Source organism: Mustela putorius, unplaced genomic scaffold, assembly GCF_011764305.1.
Source record: "Mustela putorius furo isolate JIRA1106 unplaced genomic scaffold, ASM1176430v1.1 tig00003869_pilon_pilon_pilon, whole genome shotgun sequence".
NCBI classification, from domain to species: Eukaryota; Metazoa; Chordata; class Mammalia; order Carnivora; family Mustelidae; genus Mustela; species Mustela putorius.
This window is the reverse complement of record NW_025422021.1, coordinates 27926539-27945528: the sequence shown is the minus strand read 5'-3', so window position 1 is coordinate 27945528 and position 18990 is coordinate 27926539. Positions and strand designations below refer to the sequence as shown.

The 18990-nt window shown below is 39.4% G+C and overlaps 1 protein-coding gene across 25 annotated transcripts in view; it reads right to left on the bottom strand.

Moving 5' to 3' along the window:
* The window catches only part of NEB (nebulin), a 207739-nt gene that overhangs the window by 135737 nt on the left and 53012 nt on the right, over positions 1-18990 (bottom strand). For all 25 annotated transcript variants that reach the window (XM_013051923.2, XM_004743838.3, XM_004743843.3 and 22 more), the window contains 16 exons: positions 18812-18919; positions 16617-16928; positions 15431-15637; positions 13288-13392; positions 11913-12020; positions 10472-10783; positions 9564-9770; positions 8987-9091; positions 8723-8830; positions 7789-8100; positions 6205-6411; positions 4696-4800; positions 3630-3737; positions 1715-2026; positions 1363-1569; positions 782-886 (listed from right to left, as the gene is read on the bottom strand). In XM_013051923.2, the coding sequence (XP_012907377.2) occupies positions 782-886; positions 1363-1569; positions 1715-2026; positions 3630-3737; positions 4696-4800; positions 6205-6411; positions 7789-8100; positions 8723-8830; positions 8987-9091; positions 9564-9770; positions 10472-10783; positions 11913-12020; positions 13288-13392; positions 15431-15637; positions 16617-16928; positions 18812-18919 (2928 nt within the window). The remainder of the gene's footprint in view (positions 1-781; positions 887-1362; positions 1570-1714; positions 2027-3629; positions 3738-4695; positions 4801-6204; positions 6412-7788; positions 8101-8722; positions 8831-8986; positions 9092-9563; positions 9771-10471; positions 10784-11912; positions 12021-13287; positions 13393-15430; positions 15638-16616; positions 16929-18811; positions 18920-18990) is intronic.

Here is an 18990-nt window from a genome sequence, read left to right as displayed (position 1 = left end):
CTGAGAATAGGCTCAGTTACAAGAGACACAGTACAGTTTTAGAATAGCTTTTCTGTTCAGACACTGTTTGGGCATATCAAGTATATCAGGTGCTTTCTCCCTGCTGTTAAGTGCAGTCTAGACTCACTGTTTTAGTCACAGATGTTAAAATAACTGGTAACCAAAAAAAGTCAGGAAACAAAATTTTGATAATCCAAGTGATAAAAGTAATAGATACTGATGTACCTTTTATGAGGTACAATAAATGAATTAATCTTTATGAATGAAATTTATTAAAATTTTGCATGTGTGTTAAAACTGAATATTAACAAAAACAGTTGAAAGTCATCCAGAGCTTACTATGTGCTAAGTACTGTGTTGAGAGCCTTACATGGAAATTTCTCATTTGGTCCTCATCAATAAGCACTATTATGGTCCCAATTTTAGGGATGAGGAAACTAAGGCTTAGACCCGATGTTATATAACTCACAAATGGCAAAGCCAAAAACCCATACCAGATCTGTCTGATGCAATTTTTTCTTTCAACAATTATCTATCGATTTCCTTCTCTGTGCCAAGTACAATGAGTACTGAGATAAAGAAAACCAGCACAGTGCCTGTCTCCACAGAGCACAAGAGTCACAGCTAAAGCTCTTGCTTTTAATCACCATATTCTGCAGCATCTCTAACTTGCCAGTTTAAGTCATTCATTTTTATTACTTTGGAATTTTCATCAATTATTTACCATTACATCATTTAAAAAGTTTAATTACTTTCAAGCCAAATTCTGATATAGCTTTACCTGACTGTACAGAGTTTGATTCTGCTTGGCTTGTAAAATATCTGGTGTGTCTGGCATCACATGAATCTTGGTTTTATCTTTGTTCCAGTCAACGGTATATAAGTACTAGGAAGTTAGGAGAAAAAAGACATTTGTTATTTGAAGGACAAACAGCAAAGAAAAAGGTGTAACAGAGCATTTGAATTCACTCAATTTGAATTAGATTAAATTTAGTAACTGAAGTGGTATATGGCTCAGAAAAGACACCAAAAACAAACTCAGATTTTTAAAAAAGTAATATTTTTGGATATTTCCTATCTTCTAGAATTATTTGAAAGTTTTTAGTATATAATAATTTTTAAAAACAAGAGATTTTTAAGAAATAAAATAAAAAGATTTCCAACTCAATTTAGAATGTCAGGGGAAATAAAAGTAAGAAGTAGGCAGAAGAAAATGATGTAGGGAAATGCTCTGGAACAGTCTGTCAGACCCCAGAAACAGAGGACCCAAACTAGATTTCCCAAACATGAACCAGGGGTTACTAGCCCTGCCTTGCTGGGAGCTGTAGGGAAGGACAGTTGTATAGAAAGATGGCTGTCTACCTTGTTCATGGTTTGTGCATTCTGTTTGGCAAGAACCATATCCATGGAGTCATTCAGCTTCTTAAACTGGAAGTTGCTAGGATGCTGGCGGTATTTCTGATCACTGGCATATTCAGTTGCTTTCTTGGCCTTTTCCACTTCTAGGGAACCAGCTGGACTCCAGCCAAGCCCTTTGTACCACTCATTGTAGTCCTGCTTGTATTCATTCTATAAAAAGAAGAGACAAATTCTAATTTACCTTTTCAATTACTTTACTTTTATCAATTCAGACACAAAAGTATAGCATCAAAGACTGTGATCTCCATTCCCATGCTAGGAATCCAAACATCACCCAGAAAGAACAGAGACTTACATCACTCTGTATGCGATTCATATTCCTGCTCAGCTCAATGCTCATGGCATCTGGAAGGAGGATGTACTTGTGAATCAAATGCTTATAGTTGGCGTTGGTGATGTTGGCTTGGGCATCCTTGGCAGCCGTGACACTGAGCATGTCAGCAGGGGTTTGGTAGCTGGTCTTCGTATTCTCGTAGTTTTTCTTGTACTCCCGATCAGACTGCATCTTAGCCACTTGCATGGAATGGACTAATTTGGGATCATCCTCAAGGCTACGGAAACCAACCATCTTCCCCTTCTCCTTTTCATAATTGTATTTGTATTTATACTGTGAAAAAATTAGTTTGTTAGAGCAATTGCCTTGACTAGAAACATTCTAGTATTAACAGTCTATGTTTCATAAAAAGTGACACTTGTGTGAAGTGTGTAAGCCTGATGATTCACAGACCTGTACCCCTGGGGCAAGTAATACATTATACATTAATAAAAATAATTAATAAAAAAACTAAGGACATAAGAATGAAAAAAAAAGTGATACTTGTGTAGAATCCTAGTTTATAAAACATGCTGATTACTGCCCTCCCTGCCCCGTTTTACAGATGAGTAACCCAGAGAGGTGAGTGACATGCTAAGGTCACTAAGGACTAGAACCAAGAACGTAATGATGATATACCACACTGACTGGCACACGTACTCTGTTGTTGTACACTATTGTTAGGATCAGAGATCTTTAGCAGTTGATAACAGTATAGCAAGTGAGAGAAAAAGGCAGAATGTTCTAAGCAGTTTACTGCTGCCCTAAGAAATCATCCAGTCAGGATTTTACTGCAAAAAATAGGCTTAGTGTATGACATACACAGTATCATTATAGAGTAGCTTTATAGTTGTGGAGCTCCTTTTCCTTTAAGACTTTCTATACTGGTATAATGGGGAAGAAATTTTACTATTTATCACTCAACTTCTTTCTAGAAAGGGAGGATCCTGATAGATGGAAAACTTATTCTGCCTATCTCCTGTGAGTCTGAGTGTGCAAGTTAGCGGGGAGGAGACTCGGGGAGCCGAATTACTCCAGAATAGAGGGAAAAGAATTTTGAGATTTCAGGGCAATGCAGTGGTGGCATAGGGATGGACAGGTAGGAAAGATGAACAGGCACAGACTATGAGAGAGAAAGTGTCACTGCGGGGGAGAGGGGCGGGGGCTAAGGAAAAACTACTCTGAGAAGTGTTCCCCCCATTACCCTCAAACCACACGGGAGTACTGTGAGAAGATTTCTTGCAGAAACAACTAATGAAAGAACCAAGTTTCGTATAGGTGTTATGTTATGGGAGTGGTGAGCTGGCACACCAGCTCTCTGGAAGGAAAAAGCCCTGATCTGTCGTGTTTGTCGGTCTCTGTGGTATAAATACTCCCGCCATGGCTGGTGTCAAGCTACCAAGAATTTAACAACTGGCTTGCAAAACTCCTGATTATTTAATAATCAGCCGTCATGAGTCCAAAAGATCAGCATCTCTAGCACACCATTTAATGAGAGCTCCTGCTAGGAAGAGACTTCCTAAGAGGCAGGAAGTAAGAACAACCCAAATCTTTCACCAAGAAAGCTTGGTGAAGGGCTTTGGATTTCTACAGGCCATAGCGCTGGGGATGGAGTTCAAAGAAAATTCACCTAGATCTCATGAGCCAGGGAGAGCACACAGATATGTAGTCATAATGTGGTTAGCATTCTCTTTGTTTTTGTTTTTGTTTTCAGAAATACCAGAGAAAACAAAAGACCAAACCTAAAAAGCATTCACAGAATACAAGGAGGCCATTGTGAGCAGGTACACTTCCCCCCTGTATCTTTTCCACTGAGTGTTTCCAAAATTCAGCCCTCACTATTTTGGTAAATTAGGAAAAAAATCCCAGTCAGGTGAGTGTTTTCCTTCAGACTTACATCACTTGCAATATCTCTTGAGGCTTTGGCAGCTTTGATAGGAATTGCATCAGTTCTGAGATCATAGCCTTTCTTTCTAGATTCTTCCAAAGAAAGTTTGTAGAGTTTCTGTAAAGAGAGGCAAGGGAATAATGTTCTTCTAAATAGGAAAGCCTGGGTTTATTTGAAGAGCGTAAACTAGCACTGTGGTATCGTTTTTATTTTTGAGAATGCTTCATTGGTGGTTTGATGGATAAATGTTCTTATAAATAACAAAATTGTGTTTGAAAAAAGTCACACCCGAACATATCTTCAGGAAACCATTGGAAAAAGTAAAACTTAATGGTTTCCATTAGGTTATAAAATATGTTTAAAAATGTGAAAGCTTAGTAGATTCGCACTGATACATTTTTATCAATTAAAAGTCAAGAGAAGACTACAAAACAACCATACTCTTACATCAAAAGTAAACTTCACTATTTTGCAATCGACACTTTTATTTATGTAACTGTGTGGATTCTACAATCCAAAAATAAGTCATCAACCACAAATCCCTGTATAATTCAGGAAAAACAGAAAACACTGGTAGGATTAGAGATTTCCTAGCAACCATGGTTAGGTTGAGAAATAAAGTGAAATAAAACGCATTTTCTGTGTTGAACATGCCTTGTTATGGAGCTTGCTCCAAATTCTTCAAAATGTTCTTCTTCCCTTCCCACTTAACTTTTTCTCAAGAACCCTTCTTTAGGACCATCTCAAAGCCTTGGTAGAGAGACTCCAGGAACCAGGTCCTGGGATTCTCACTTCCTTTTTCTCTTTTGGGGCCCCCAAGCCCTTCTCTTCCTGCCAAGTCTCTTAGAGAATGAGTACCCGCTCCTAAACAAAATCCAGCTGCCCTTCAAATTCCTAACTGCAGGGCCCAAGTCCCATCCACAGGCCAGCTCCAACTCTTAGCAAAGCAAGATTAGAAAGAGAAAGATGCTCATTTGCGTATTCCTACTCTTATTTTCAAAACATTCATCCTTATAATTGAGAGACATTGATTAGTTTATACTGGTTCAAATAAACCACGGGGAATTATACTTACATCACTCATATTAATTGCATTTGCCTTCGCCAAGACAATCTGGGGGATATCGGGCATAATGTGGACTTTGGTCTTATCAGCCTCCCATGCTTGTTTGTAGAGGTGCTGGAAAGTTTTAAAAAAGAAAAAGTGAAAGTTAGTATTTAAAAATCTTAAAAGGTGTTCATTTATTTAACTGCACTTATATATATTTATATATATATAACTGCACATGAATACTAATATTTTACTATTTTTTATTTTATTATTTTTATTAGCTAGATCTTATTTTTTTAATTTAAATGGAAAAGGTGCTAATTCAAACAAGACAGCAGAGAGGATGTAAGATAGAAAGTAAGATGATGCCAAGATGAGAACCATAGGAAGAGCAAATGTACACTGAGAGATGTCTTGGCGATCATCAGTTGAATCCTCTTATTGCAGAGTTGAGAAAATCATAGCCCAGAGAAGTAATGCACCTTGCCTAAAGACATACAGCAGGTCTGGGCCATCATTTCCACAACTCTGCAAGAAGAGGCTGATGATTCTTATCTTGGTATCATTATTCTGAAATGATTAATAAATCATTGCATTGAAAAAAGAAATAAAAGGTTTGACATCTAAAAAATAAATGTGAGCTTATGATAGTTTAAATACTAAAATCTTAAAAGGGATACTGAGATCTGTGCCTTGTCTTTTAGACAAGTCCCTGTCCAAGAGATCAGTCATCTTGACAAATCAGTTTTCTCTCTCAGAAGACTCCAAGGGATTTACTCAGACACTCAGCATAAAACAGCTCTCTCTAGTACAAGTAGGACCATCATGTTCTTTAACTGCTTAATGTTAAAGTCCAAATAATGTTTTTCTTTCTTTCTTTTGTTAATCAGCAGCATTTCAAATTATGATCCATACAATATAACCAATGTTGCTGCAATTATTTTATTATTTGTAACTTAAAAACCAAAGTTCAAGGTGGATATGCTTTTTGGTCTTGATATCTAACATGGCTAATAAATTTCAAAATACAGTAAGGCTTTTCTAAAGGCTGGAAATATTAATGCAAGGAACTACTTGCAGAGAACAACTGCTCTTGTGATTTGCCCAGAGAAGGTCCTGCATCGGAATGCCGCTATAGCCACAGGATCGAGAAGTCTCCCTTGATTCCATAAAAGCAGCTAAGAAACTGGAGTGGATCCCAACACCCAGCTGTTGGGCAAATAATCTGCTGATTCAGTGTTGCGGACTTCTACTCAACCTTACCTTAGACAAACAAGACTTCTTTCAAAAATATGCATGAAAAGAAATGACTCCTATTTTCTTATGTCTGTTGGACACAGTGGTTCATTGAACAATTCGGGCGCCACTAATTAGGACTAGATTCATTTTTTTTAATCCACAAGTCCCTTTTTCAAAGCTGAATGAACATTAATTGTGATGCCCTAAAACTATTATCAAAACCTGCAGGTCAAATATAAGAAGGCCTGGCATTTTCCTGTTGTACAAGAAATATTACAATATTGAAAGACTCACTTCATTCATAATTTTTGCATTATTCTGGGCCAAAACCATGTTCATTGAGTCCATCAAAGTGGAATACTTCAAAGTGTCTGGGTGTTGGCGGTACTTCTTTTCACTGATAATCTCCATGGCTTTCTTGTTTTTCTCAGCCTCCAGTGAGCCTAGAGGGAGCCATCCAATGCCCTTCATGAAGTCAACGTAGTCAGCTTTGTACTGATTCTGCAAAAGAGGAAATGTTCAGGGATCAGAAGAAACCAAAGCTACCAAGAACCAGGAGTGGGTATTCGATATTTCCTAAGTTCCACTTGGGTTTTCAACCAATAGTATATCGAACTCCAACCATTTTTGTCCCTAAACATTATCTTTTTTTTTTTTTTTTTACATTTCTTTGCATGAGAAATTAAAACTAAGCAGTAATATCTTTGTGATTTGTTTTCCTAAATGTCTTCGTAAGGAAAAAATGCTAGGAAATACCAACTAGATTAGCTATCATGTGACTGCGATCTCGAGAAAGGTGACTATGCTTTTTTTTTTTTTAATTCTGACAATCTGTTTTTTTAACTTGTGCTTTTGGCCTGTATACATTGTTTTAATTTAAGTTCAATTAACCAACATATAGTACATCATTAGTGTTTTGTTTTGTTTTGTTTTTTTACATCATGGGTTTTTAATGTAGTGTTCAATGATTCATTAGTTGCATGTGATCTGATGAGCACTGAGTATCGGTCTAAATTTTTAGAAAAATTCCCCAAGTTTCCTTACTTGACAGATGACTCACCAGGACTCCGATTCTCTATTTCATCATAAGCTTTGATCACCCACCATTGTTACAATTCCCTTGGGTGTGCCAGAAACCTCACTGGTATTCTGTGCAAATTTTGCTTTTTTCCCCTTAATACTGATATTTTCCTCTACAACTCTTCCTCGGTGCTTTAATGTGGGCACTATGTACCTGCTTAGGAATTAAGAGCTCAGCTCTTACATTCCTAAAGAAAAACACGGGCTTGGCATGGCCTGCCTTTGGCTTGTAATTAAAATTCTTTTTCCCCAGCTGCCAAATAAATGGCCTCTACAGCTGAATTCTTGCTACTAATCTGTGCCTTCCTCACATTTGTTCCAAGAACTTCCACCTCCTCAATGTTTCATCAGCAAGTAATACAAGCAATTGCTTGTACTGAGGTTGGAAAAAGTGGAATAAACACTGGTTAGGAGTGAGGGGCAGGAGCCAGCAAGTAGTCGGACTTCCTGACTTTCATCTTACTTGTTTACCAGGAGCTGTTTCTGCTTCTGACTCTCTTTGCTCAACATGTTTCCTTCAACATGTTCTCTGAAACAAATTTTCATTTGCCCTAGCTGAATCCAGCATCCCCCAATCCTCACAGCAATAATGGTAGAAAATAAGACTTTGGTGTCTAGAATGTCTCATCCCCTTTTGTTAAAAGAAACAAACTCTACTTAAGGTAAAAAATAAACAACTTGCTGGGAAATTACACAGGAATTTCTTTCAGGAGTTTAAAAAGGTCTTCATTTAGGGTCATTCCTAATTTGCTTATTAACTATAGTCAGTGTTCTGCAAATGATGTGTCTGTCACATACATCGCTTTGAATCTGCATCATATTTTTGGCCAATTCAAAGCCCATGGCGTCGGGAAGCATGTTGTAGGAATGGATCACATTTCTGTAGTTGGCGTTGGTGGCCACTTCCTGAGACTTCTTGGCTGCCACCACGCTCAGCATGTCCACCGGGGTGTGGAAGGAAGTCTTCGATTTCTCATATCCCTTTTTGTATTCCCGGTCTGACTGCATCTTGGCCACTTGCATGAAATGCACCAACTTGGGGTCGTCCTCTAGGCTCCGGAAACCAATGTGTTTTCCTTTGGCTTGCTCGTAGGCTTGCTTGTATTTGTACTGTGGATGGGAAAAGAGGCCCGGTGAGGAAGGCAGTGAAGGAAAGAGAGCAAAATATAACTCATTAGATTCCATTAACTTGGTCAAAGGTGTATGGTTTTAGAGCTCACAGGGATGGAGCAAAATTTTTTTACTTCAAATTTCTTGCCAGACTTGAGTCCATGGAAAGAAAATGATCTCAGAGCTAATCTAAGAGATCCGTGAATAAGTTGCCTTAGGGTGCTTTAGAAAGCAGCTTTTCCCACTCAGCAGTCTCCTCAGAATGGGCTACAGGTACAATTTCTCATGGTGCATCTTTAATTTAGGAAAGAGCCTAATAGGTGATCTCTTGGGTAAAATGAGTAGACTGTATCCAATATTTGCTCAGAACTGCCTATAAATGATTTGAATACTCTAAAAAACAACTTATTTTAACAAAACCAAGTACTTTTTACATCAAATAGTGAACAAATGATTAGAGGGCCCTTGGACTGGGTGAAGACAAATGTCTTATGTGTTCCATGGACGATGGTCCCACCGACACTGGGTAGGGTTGACTGCAGCTCTTGAATACACACACACGAATTTGGCTCATTTGCTTCTTATTTGCTCAGCCTAAAAAAGGCCCAGTGGAAGCACTTACATCACTGGCAATGTCTCTACAGGCTTTGGCAGCCTTTATTGGGATGGCATCAGGCCTCAGGTCATATCCTTTCTTCTTTTCTTCTTCCCAGCCAGCTTTGTACAGTTTCTAAATAGAATGAAATAGAATAGCACCAGCAACTTGTTATTTGAGTTAGAATGGGAACCCTGATTTTGCATGGTTGGTATATAAAGGAGACATTCCTGAAGTATTAGTTCCCTCCAGCCTCCTCTCCCACTTTATTGTTGCTGTTAATCTACTTACATCACTCATGGTGATTTGGTTCATTCTGGAAAGTAAAATATCTGGAGTATCGGGCATGACGTGAATGGTGGTCTTGTCTTTGTTCCATTTTTCAGTGTAGAGCCTCTGCAACAAGGAGGACAGGCACATGAGTGTACAGCGGGACAAGTCTGTAACAGCGCTGTCGACAGAAGGAGACTCACGTCTCCACGACAGAAGCGATGAACTCTGAATACAGGTAAATGGATGACATAGCAAGAAGATGGGCTGATGAGACTGAACACACAATGAGGGGGAAAAAACCATCAAACTAGGGAGCCCTCTTCCACAAAGACAACAAATGCCACCTTGCCCCAACCTCACGCTACATGGAGTTTTGCGGTTCTGTCGCACCCTCAGCGTGGTGTAGACAGACAGCCTGCATCGGTGTGTGTGGGATCTCTCTAGAAATGGTGAGGGTTATAGAATTCCCCCTCCCACCATCGCCACCACCCCACCACCGCCACCACAACCATCAGAAAGATAAAAATGCGGACGATTATAGCAGCACCGCCAGGGTCAGGTGTTCTGGGGCTGAGACCAGCAGGGGAGCGCCTACCTTATCCATATTCAGTTTGTTACTTTTGTTAAGTGCTTGTTCCATCGTGTCCATGGCATAGGTGAACTTCAGCTTCTCAGGGTGCTGGCGATACTTCTTCTCACTAAGGATCTCTCCAGCTTTCTTTGCTTTTTCCACCTCCAGTGACTCTATCGGGACCCAGCCGATCCCCCTCATCCAGTTGGTGAAGTCGGATTTGTATAGATTCTTTACAATGAAAAAGGAAATTTTCATTTCAGAAGGAGTCAGGGCTTGGGTTTCTTTGGGTAGATGATTTACTCTTCATCAAAAAGAAAGAAAAAATGAGGGAGAAGAGAATCCCCTGCTTTTTATGCCCTACCATCTTTTGGAAAAAAGAATTTTAAAAGCGACTGCATTCAGGGGCTCCTGGCTGGCTCAGTCACTAGACCATGTGACTATTGATCTCAGAATTGTGAGTTTGAGCCCCACATTGGGTACAGAGATTACTTAAACATAAAATCTTAAAAAAAATAAGTGATTGCATTTGTGGTAGTTTTGAACTGGAAAAACTGATCCAATAATTCCTTTCTAAAACTTAACTTTCTTGAAGGAAAAGGTAAAAGGATTTTACATAGGAAAAGATACTACATTGCACCCATTTGTGTCTCTTAGTTTTTCACAGAATACATCATGTACTTGTGTCTAATACACATACACACACATGCACACGCACAAACACACAATAACCAAAACAAATTTTAAAGCTATGTTATAGTTCAAATGAGTGAAATTCTAAAACTCTAAATTCTGGAGAGGATCTCTAATTATAGTGAGTCTGGCCAGGTTTAAGATGAGGTAAATGGAACTGCCAAGTTCTTGTTCTTCCCTCCCATCAGCTAGAAATGGATAACTAACTCTATGCCAATAAGCTGTTGGCCATTACATACATCGCTTTGGATCTGCATTGCATTCCTGGAATGTTCCACGTTCAAGGCATCAGGTAGCAGAGTGTAGCTGTAGAAGGGTTGTTTGTAGTTGGCGTTGGTAACGACCTCCTGAGATTTCTTGGCTGCTGTCACGCTGAACATGTCCAAGGGTGTGTGATACCTGGTCTTGCTGGCTTCATAGCCCTTTTTGTACTCACGATCTGATTGTATCTTGGCCACATTCATGTAATGAACCAATTTAGGATCATCCTGAAGACTGAGAAATCCAATTTGCCTGCCTTTGGCTTTCTCATAAGCCTCCTTATACTTGAACTATATGAAAAAGAAGGACAGACAGAAGTTTGACAGGGTCAATTATAAGAAATACTGAAGTGTTAGACTGAATCTACATAACAGATTAAGCAATAACCAAATTTGGTCTGAATCCACGTAACATCTAAATTTTTTAGAATTTTTAAATAAAGAACTGACAAAATATTTCTAATGGAGGGACCTGAGATCTGCTCTGGGGATAATTAAGAACGGGATAATGTGTGGTTTACATCTAGATTATTCATAAGGAGATTCTTTGAATATTCTCAAATGTTCCTGAAAAGTTTATTAAAGATTTGGTGTGTATTTTTTAATGATCTATTTCCAAATACTTTGCATTGCTTTAAAAGTACTTGCATAGGGCGCCTGGGTGGCTCAGTGGTTAAAGCCTCTGCCTTCAGCTCAGGTCATGATCCCAGGGTCCTGGGATCGAGCCTCGCATCGGGCTCTCTGCTCCGCAGGGAGCCTGCTTCCTCCTCTCTCTCTGCCTGCCTCTCTGCCTACTTGTGGTCTGTCTGTCAAATAAATAAAAATCTTAAAAAAAAAAAAGTACTTGGATAATCCTGAATAAAGTTTAGCAAAGCTCTTATACAATTTATTTTTATTGGACTCCAAATGAATGAGTTTTTACTCTATCAAGGTATTATATCAATTCATATGAAAATAAAACTTAATTTCTAGAAAGTAATTAAGTAAGTAGGAAAGTAACTAAAATCCTATCATTTAATCTATAATTCTTCCTGGTTTTCCTATTTACCAGATTTTTTCTTTGTGAAAATTATATTTAAAAATTGTATTCTTTTAAAAACTTGGAGGCTTTTTAAAAATATAGTGACATTTTGGAGAAAATCCAAATAAAAAGCAGTTTCCGAGTTCATAAGAATGATACCAATGACAGTTGCAACTACTTCACGATTTAAAACAAAGAATTTTCTTCTTTGCAGCAACTGTATTGAATTTCTAAAGATTTTAAAGTGAAGTAATATAAGAAAGTCATTGGCACTTATGCTGTTGGGAAATATTTTTATATTACAATTTATTTATTTCCTAATACAGCTCACAGCCTCGCATACCATGTAGAGATTTTAAAAATATAAAGAAAAGTTTTCTACTTTCAAATTATACTTACATCACTAGCAATATTTCTTGAACTTTTTGCAGCAACAATTGGAATAGCATCTGGTCTCAAATCATAGCCCTTAGCAAGAGTCTTCTTCCAGTCTGCTTTATAATGAGACTTGAAAAAAGGAAAGAGTATTTTATTATTTTATTATTCTACTTGAACACATTTCTATATTTTCAAGCTTTTTTTCTAAACATGGAATACTTTAATTTTCTTATACTTTTTGTGATGAAACAATTAATACTCATAGAGAGGTATGAAAACTAAAATAAGAAATTCAATACCACCCAGATTTAATCACTCTTAATGTTTAAATATTACTTAGGAAAGCAGGGAAAGTTTTTAAATAAAAGCATAGAAATGAGTATAAAAAATGTTTATTTGGAGATAAAAGAGAGCCTAAAATTATAGGGAAAATGACTATGTCATCTTTTAAGAAATGAATGATTTTATCCAGGTTTATGTTTTTAAATTAGAATTTACCAACTTTTTTTTAAAGCAAAAAGTAAAAATTCATAATAGTGAATTTAAAGATCACCACCAATTATGTACTAGACTACCCAAAAGGCTCGTTACATGCAAAAAGAGAGTTTCTCAAGAAAATTACAATAAACTTTCATACTAGTTTTAATAACTGAAACAAGATTATAAAGCAATATTTGTCCTTATTATAGACTCTTCACTACTGTACTTTCCAATCTTGTGTATCTCATTTTGTTTCATTTTTTAATAAGTGCAATATCACCTACTAGATTAATTTTAAAACCCACCAGTGAGTCATAGTCCACAATTTGGAATAGGCTGTATCAAATGAAAGTTTATGGTGACTTCTAGTCCCATGTTCCATGATAATGGGCCAGTCTTTAGACCGTTGATTCAAAAACCGGCCTGCACATGGAGGGCAAGACGAAACTGAACAAAGAGGGAGCCCACAGATTGGTAGGTGGCTGGTTTAATAAACAAGAGAACTTACATACAAGGCTGGTCTTGGGCAGCCACAAAGACAAGCTCTCCTCACCTGCCCACCACAATCTCAGAAGTTTCTACAGAGGCCTTAACTGAGTTTAGTCCCGTCTACCATTCAGATGATCTCCACAGCCGACTTCTCTAGCAAGGCTGCGTCCCTGAAGATGGTTCCCACTCTGAAAACGGTGGGCAGAGTGTACATCCCAAGGGCCGCCGAAGGGTTGAGGAGCCTCTCCCGGGTCTAGCTCACAGGTTAACCAGCGGTCATGTCTTCTCAACGACCTCCTCGAACAGAGACTCAAAAGATCCACACCCAGTTTGCTGCCCTTAAAATTCTCGCTGCTAGAGTTAGACAGAACTGGAAAGAAGAGGCCCGTGTTAGCAATCTTAGACGGGTACCAGCCCAAATACTCACATCACTTATGTTGAGGGCGTTGACCTTGGCCTGAATAAACTGAGGCAGTTCAGGGTCCATAGTGTACTTGTGCTTCAGTTTCTCCCCCTCCACCTTGTAGTTCAACTAAAACAAAGGAGGCAGAATGCAAGTGTCATTAGCTGACATAATGTCAGTTTTATCAATACACCCCCCTTTAAAAAGGAAGGTTATCACTTGTGTTTTTCTGTATCCAAGCCATATACCTATAGTACTACATGGTAGGGTGTTCCAGACATATCCATCTGCTCATTCCACCAGTATTTATTGGACAGCTCTACGGGCCAGCTAGGGTGATAGGTTTGTTTCTGCCTGTAAAGTGTTGACAAAGGCAGACATGGCCTCTTAAAAGTTACAGTACAGTCAAGGAGACAGAAAATAAAAATATAAACTATAAGATAGAGCTAGAATGTGTGATGTGTTGTAAACAGAACAACTTTGGGAAAGAAACAAGGGTGATCAGCAAAGGAGATAGTCTTTATGCTCAGCCTTGAAGAGAAGGGAGGGGTCCAGGCCCAAGCAGAGCACTTGGGGCCCCAAGTCTGGAAAGAGCAAGGCCAGCATGAGTGACGGAAAGCAGCCTGTGTCACAGGGCTGAAGTGTGCCGAAGAGGAGAATTAGGATGGGGAGCAGGGCCACAGAGTTGAGGGTCTTTTCAGCCATGGTAACAAATTTAGCTTTTAAGTTCAAGGAGAAGTTACTAAGAGGTTTTAAGAGGAGCTGTGATTCATGTTTTAAGATAGTTCTTCCAGTTGTCACGGGAGACCCCAGGCAGGGAGGCCAGATACCAGCTTACTACAGTTGTCCCCATGAGAGACAGGGAAGCCCTAACCAACTGCCAGCAGCTTAATGACATGCAAGTGTCCCACGGGACGCTGGGAGAGACCGAGGTGCCCTGATGCTGGGACCACGCACGGAGGCACCAGTAATGACATTCAGGTTTCTGGCAGGAGTCACTGGGTAGATGTTGATGGCATTTATTGGGATGGGGTAGACAATGAGTGAATGTCCCATTCTCCTAGCTGACTGGAAAACCACAGCGAGAACAAAAGAAATCAATAGAGTCTCCATATTCATTACTACTACAGTAGAGCTCATCTCAAAATACCCGTGGTAATGTGACAACAGAGACTGGCCTGAGAAGAAAATTCATGGATAATTCTTAAATCTGAGCCAAGCAGCTTCCAATATCTGGGGCTAAAAACACACAAACTCTTCTTTTCTTTGCTTTTTACCTCCTGCTCTCTTTCTGGTGGAGGTATTTTAATGGAACTCTGAAATTACCCAATGAGGGAAAGCACTGAGCATTGTAATTAGGCTCTGGCTAAGAATAAGGGTCCAGATAGACCTGGGCTCCGGAATGAGGCTCAGCTGACTCTGAAAGTAAACTCTTCCTCCTCCCCAGAGGCCTCTCTCTGGCTTGCCTTTCAGAACATCCAGCTCTTACGCAAGAGGATTAGGACATTACGCCTTCTCCCCTTGCAGCTAGGTAGAACTGTTGCAACTCAGAGGAATGAATAGCTTGGTTTACAATTCAGATGGAATCACAGATGATAACAGTAATCGTTTCATTTCACTTCAAGTGTATAATGGTAGGGGTCTGCTTGTAAATAGCACAGATTCTCTACATTTGGAAAATAAAGCAACTTTGGAAAATCCTCCTTCTCTCCCCCTTATACTCTTTGTTCAAGTTCCGCGCTGTTTCAAAACTAAGACCTTTTCTATCATATCCCTGAAAGCAGTTGATAACGCTAACACAGATGCACGTTCACATGTTGAATTAAGAGGGATCGTGGAATGGGGGTTACTCATGGATAAATGCTTTTTAAATTTTGAGAGAGAGTGCACGTACACACTCAAGTGGGGATAGGGGCACAGGGAGACGAGAAGAGAGAATCCTCAAGCCATCTCCTCGCCAAGCGCAGAGCCCAACACAGGGCCCAATCCCAGTATCCTGAGATCATGACCTAAGCCAAAATCAAGAGTCGGCTGCCTAACAGACCAAGCTGCCCAGGCGCCGCTGGATATCTGTGATAATGTGCCAACAGAGTCTGGTCTGAGAAATAAAATCCACAGATAATCCCAGGTGCCCCTGGATAAACACCTCTGAAGGGAAACCACTTACATCGCTTAGCTGCTTTGTGTTCTGCTGAGCCAAAACCATGCCCATGGAATCGGGCACACTTGTGAACTTGATGGTGTCTGGATGCTGTCGATACTTCTTCTCATTTAAAGCATCACCTGCTTTCTTGACTTTCTCAACCTCCAGAGAACCAATAGGGATCCATCCAATGCCCTTGAAGAAGTTGTTATACTCGTCTTTATACACGTTCTGTAAGAGAGTAATCTCGTATGAGGAGATAGCCTGCAGAATATTCAAAGGGTGTCTCTGAAATCTGCAATTCTGCCCAGAGGAAACGAGTAGAACCCCTTCCGGCATGCTCATGTCTGAGAGGAAGACTTTCACCACGTATGTGCCACTGAGCTTCTTACCCAGAATTTGGTAATAAGAAAAAGTTCTGTTGTTAGAGTGCATTATACAACATAGAGGGAATCTAGGCCACATATTTCCATGGCTAATGCTAAAAAAAATTTTTTTGTCTCTTTTGACAATAAATTGGGCTTTCTTTTTGATTTCACTGAAAACCCCATGACTTTGAATTTCACCAATCCCGTCCGCCTAGGCTATTCATGATCTCAGCTGGGGAGAGACACCTTCGTTGAGCGATAATAAATGAACACCGTAAATTCCCTCACAGAGGATGATTCTTGCAGAAATCTGGTTCCTGCAGAAGGAAATGCCCTGAATATTAAACAGCCTCCCCGTGCAGCTCTCCATGAATCATGCTGCAATCACAAAGCTTCCCTGGTTCATTCTAGATGACTTGTCACATAGATTAACATGCATCAGAGTGTGATTTTTAGTTAAAAAAAGAAAAAAAACTTTCCTGAATTCAGAAAGAAGAGAGAATACTATTTTGCATTCTATATATCACCATTAGAGCCAGCCTGCCAAGAGCAGCTACTTCCTCTTGTAGAGAACCAAGGGTTTATACACTTGATGGAATATAGTTTTACCTTTGATCCACAAGTTAATAAAGACAGTATCAATGATTACAGTAGGAGCACAGAAAGCCAGCAACAACACAGCTTGTCTACCAGGCCTCTGTTTTAGTCTTTCAATAATGACTGTTTATTTTAAAGTACATTTTTCAAATATCTTCCTGTATTGTGAAGTCTACTAAAACAGGAAGAAATGATTATCCCTTAAGTACCAACATTTCTGTGTCTGTTAGATTATATATACTCACATCACTCTGAATCTGATTCACATTCCTGGTATGCTCGAGACTCATGGCATCAGGGAGGTACGTGTAATGGTGTATGGGCTGTTTGTAGTTGACGTTGGTGACGACATCCTGGGCCGACTTTGCAGCAGTAATGCTAACCATGTCCCCTGGGGTATGGTAGCTGGTTTTGGTGTTCTCATAGTTCTTCTTATATTCACGATCTGACTGCATCTTTGCCACATTCATGTAATGGACCAGCTTGGGATCATCCTGGAGGCTTCTGAAACCCACATGCTTCCCCTTTGACTTCTCATAAGCTTCCTTGTATTTATACTGCAAAGGCAAAATTTGGTTAGCAAAGTCCTAGGCACTGATAACATTAGATGTAGTTAAGTATATTCACATGCAAGGTAACTTAAAACATCGTCGCTTTCTGGAAGAATGTACCAGAAATGCAAAAAACAAATGCAAACCCACCCACTCCCATGTGCCCCAGAAAGTTCAGAGTGAAAACATTTATTTCCAACATTGCCGGATCACAAATGGGTATCATGATAAATTCAGGACCAGTTTCTAAATCCTACATATGCATTTGCATGTAGAACCTTACTTAAAGCCATCTGAATTTTCATGCTTGATATAAATAAGACACATTCCAAATAAAAGGCCAGTACCTCTTGGTTTCCTGGGATGTGAATTTTCCCAAAATTCACCACAGTATGTTATCATACATCACAGAACATTAGAAATTATTGAGAAAATCTTCCATTTGCTGTTCCCATTGGCTGGGTGATAATGTTTGCAACAGATGCAGACGACACTCTAAAGGTCTACATGCAAGTTCACACTCAGTGTCCTTGGGGTTGGGGGATGGAAAACTACTGTGTTGTCTCAGGCTGGTGGAATAAGGTTAAAACAAAACTCCTCTTCTTTCTAGGTGGCATCAAATTAGATGCTGCATAGACAGGTAGACCCTCCCCACGCATTTCTCAGCAGCTACTTTCCAAGCTCGCTGCTGAAGCGGCTGCAGCGGAACTCGGGAGCTGCTGCAGGGCAGGGCTGGCTGTGAGCTTCTCCTGCACAGTAAAAACCGCACCGTCCAGGCTCCGCAGCCCAACGTCTCTCGCTGCTGGAACTGGCGGTGGGGTGTAGATGGAGTTATACTGTAGGTAATAGGACGAAACCTTAATTTTTATGCAAGAGAACTCAAATCCACTTAAACTCTGCAGACACTCTGCTCCTGTCATTTATGCACTGATTTGTAAACAAGAATGTAGCAGGCAGGGAGAAAAATATATTATATGTTTATAAAAAATTAAAAGTTAAAAAAAAAAGAATGTAGCAGGCAGAAGGACTATCAAGACATGTCTAGGCATGTTAGAAAAAGCTCTGCTCAAGGTCTAAGGCAAAAACAAAAAACAAAAAAAATAAACCTCACACTATAGACTTGCACTTAGTCCTTAAGCTAGAAATTTACTTCACAGTGGTGCATAAATCTTTGAGGAACATGTTTTCCGTGACATCCTAATAAAGAAAGCTGTAGAATTCTTACAACCTTAGTTCCCATGTGGTCTGTACACACAGGTGGTTTCTTTCTTTTCTCCAACCGTGATTGTAGCCCCCAGAATAGTGCGCGGCAGCGAAGCCTACTGGGCACGCGTGCTTTTTGAAATTTCGGATCTTCAGTGACGGGAAAATGTATAAGTGCATTACTTTTCCTAATACAGATGACATGGACATCAATTTACATACACAAAATTATGTTCAAGAAAAATGGGTCTTTTCCCATTTGGTTTATAAAATCTTTACATTTTATCTAACACCTTTTCAATCTTTTATTTTTTTTCTTTTCAATCCTCTTAATACCATCATAATGTAGGCAGTCATCTGAATTTAAAGTGTTAGTGTCAGTTAGGGTGTTCTCACTGAAAATAAATGTGGGCCGTCAGGGAAACGTGTCGGTAAAGGTAATTTGGCCTATGAATCAAGGGAGAAAGTGGCTGTCAGATTTCTGACAGCTCCACCAAGTGGGGTCAACTGAAAAGAATCACGGAATGCTGAAAAAGTGACAGGTTTTCAAAACAACATTTTGTGGAGAATTTCAATGTCATTAATTCAACATATTGTTTTCAATGTGGTATCATTTAGGCCAGCACACATTTGATTACTTTTAAAGCAGGCAATCACCCAACATTTCACCTAAAATTTGTACTCACGTCACTGGCGATGTTTCTGGATGCTTTGGCCGCAGCGATGGGAATTGCATCCCCCAGCACATTGTTCCCCTTGGCTATTAAATCATGCCAGTCCCGTTTATAACAGACCTGTGATGTGAAAAGGAAAAGGATGTCAGCATACTGTGTATTAATCAGCTAAAGTGATTCTTAAATTGTGG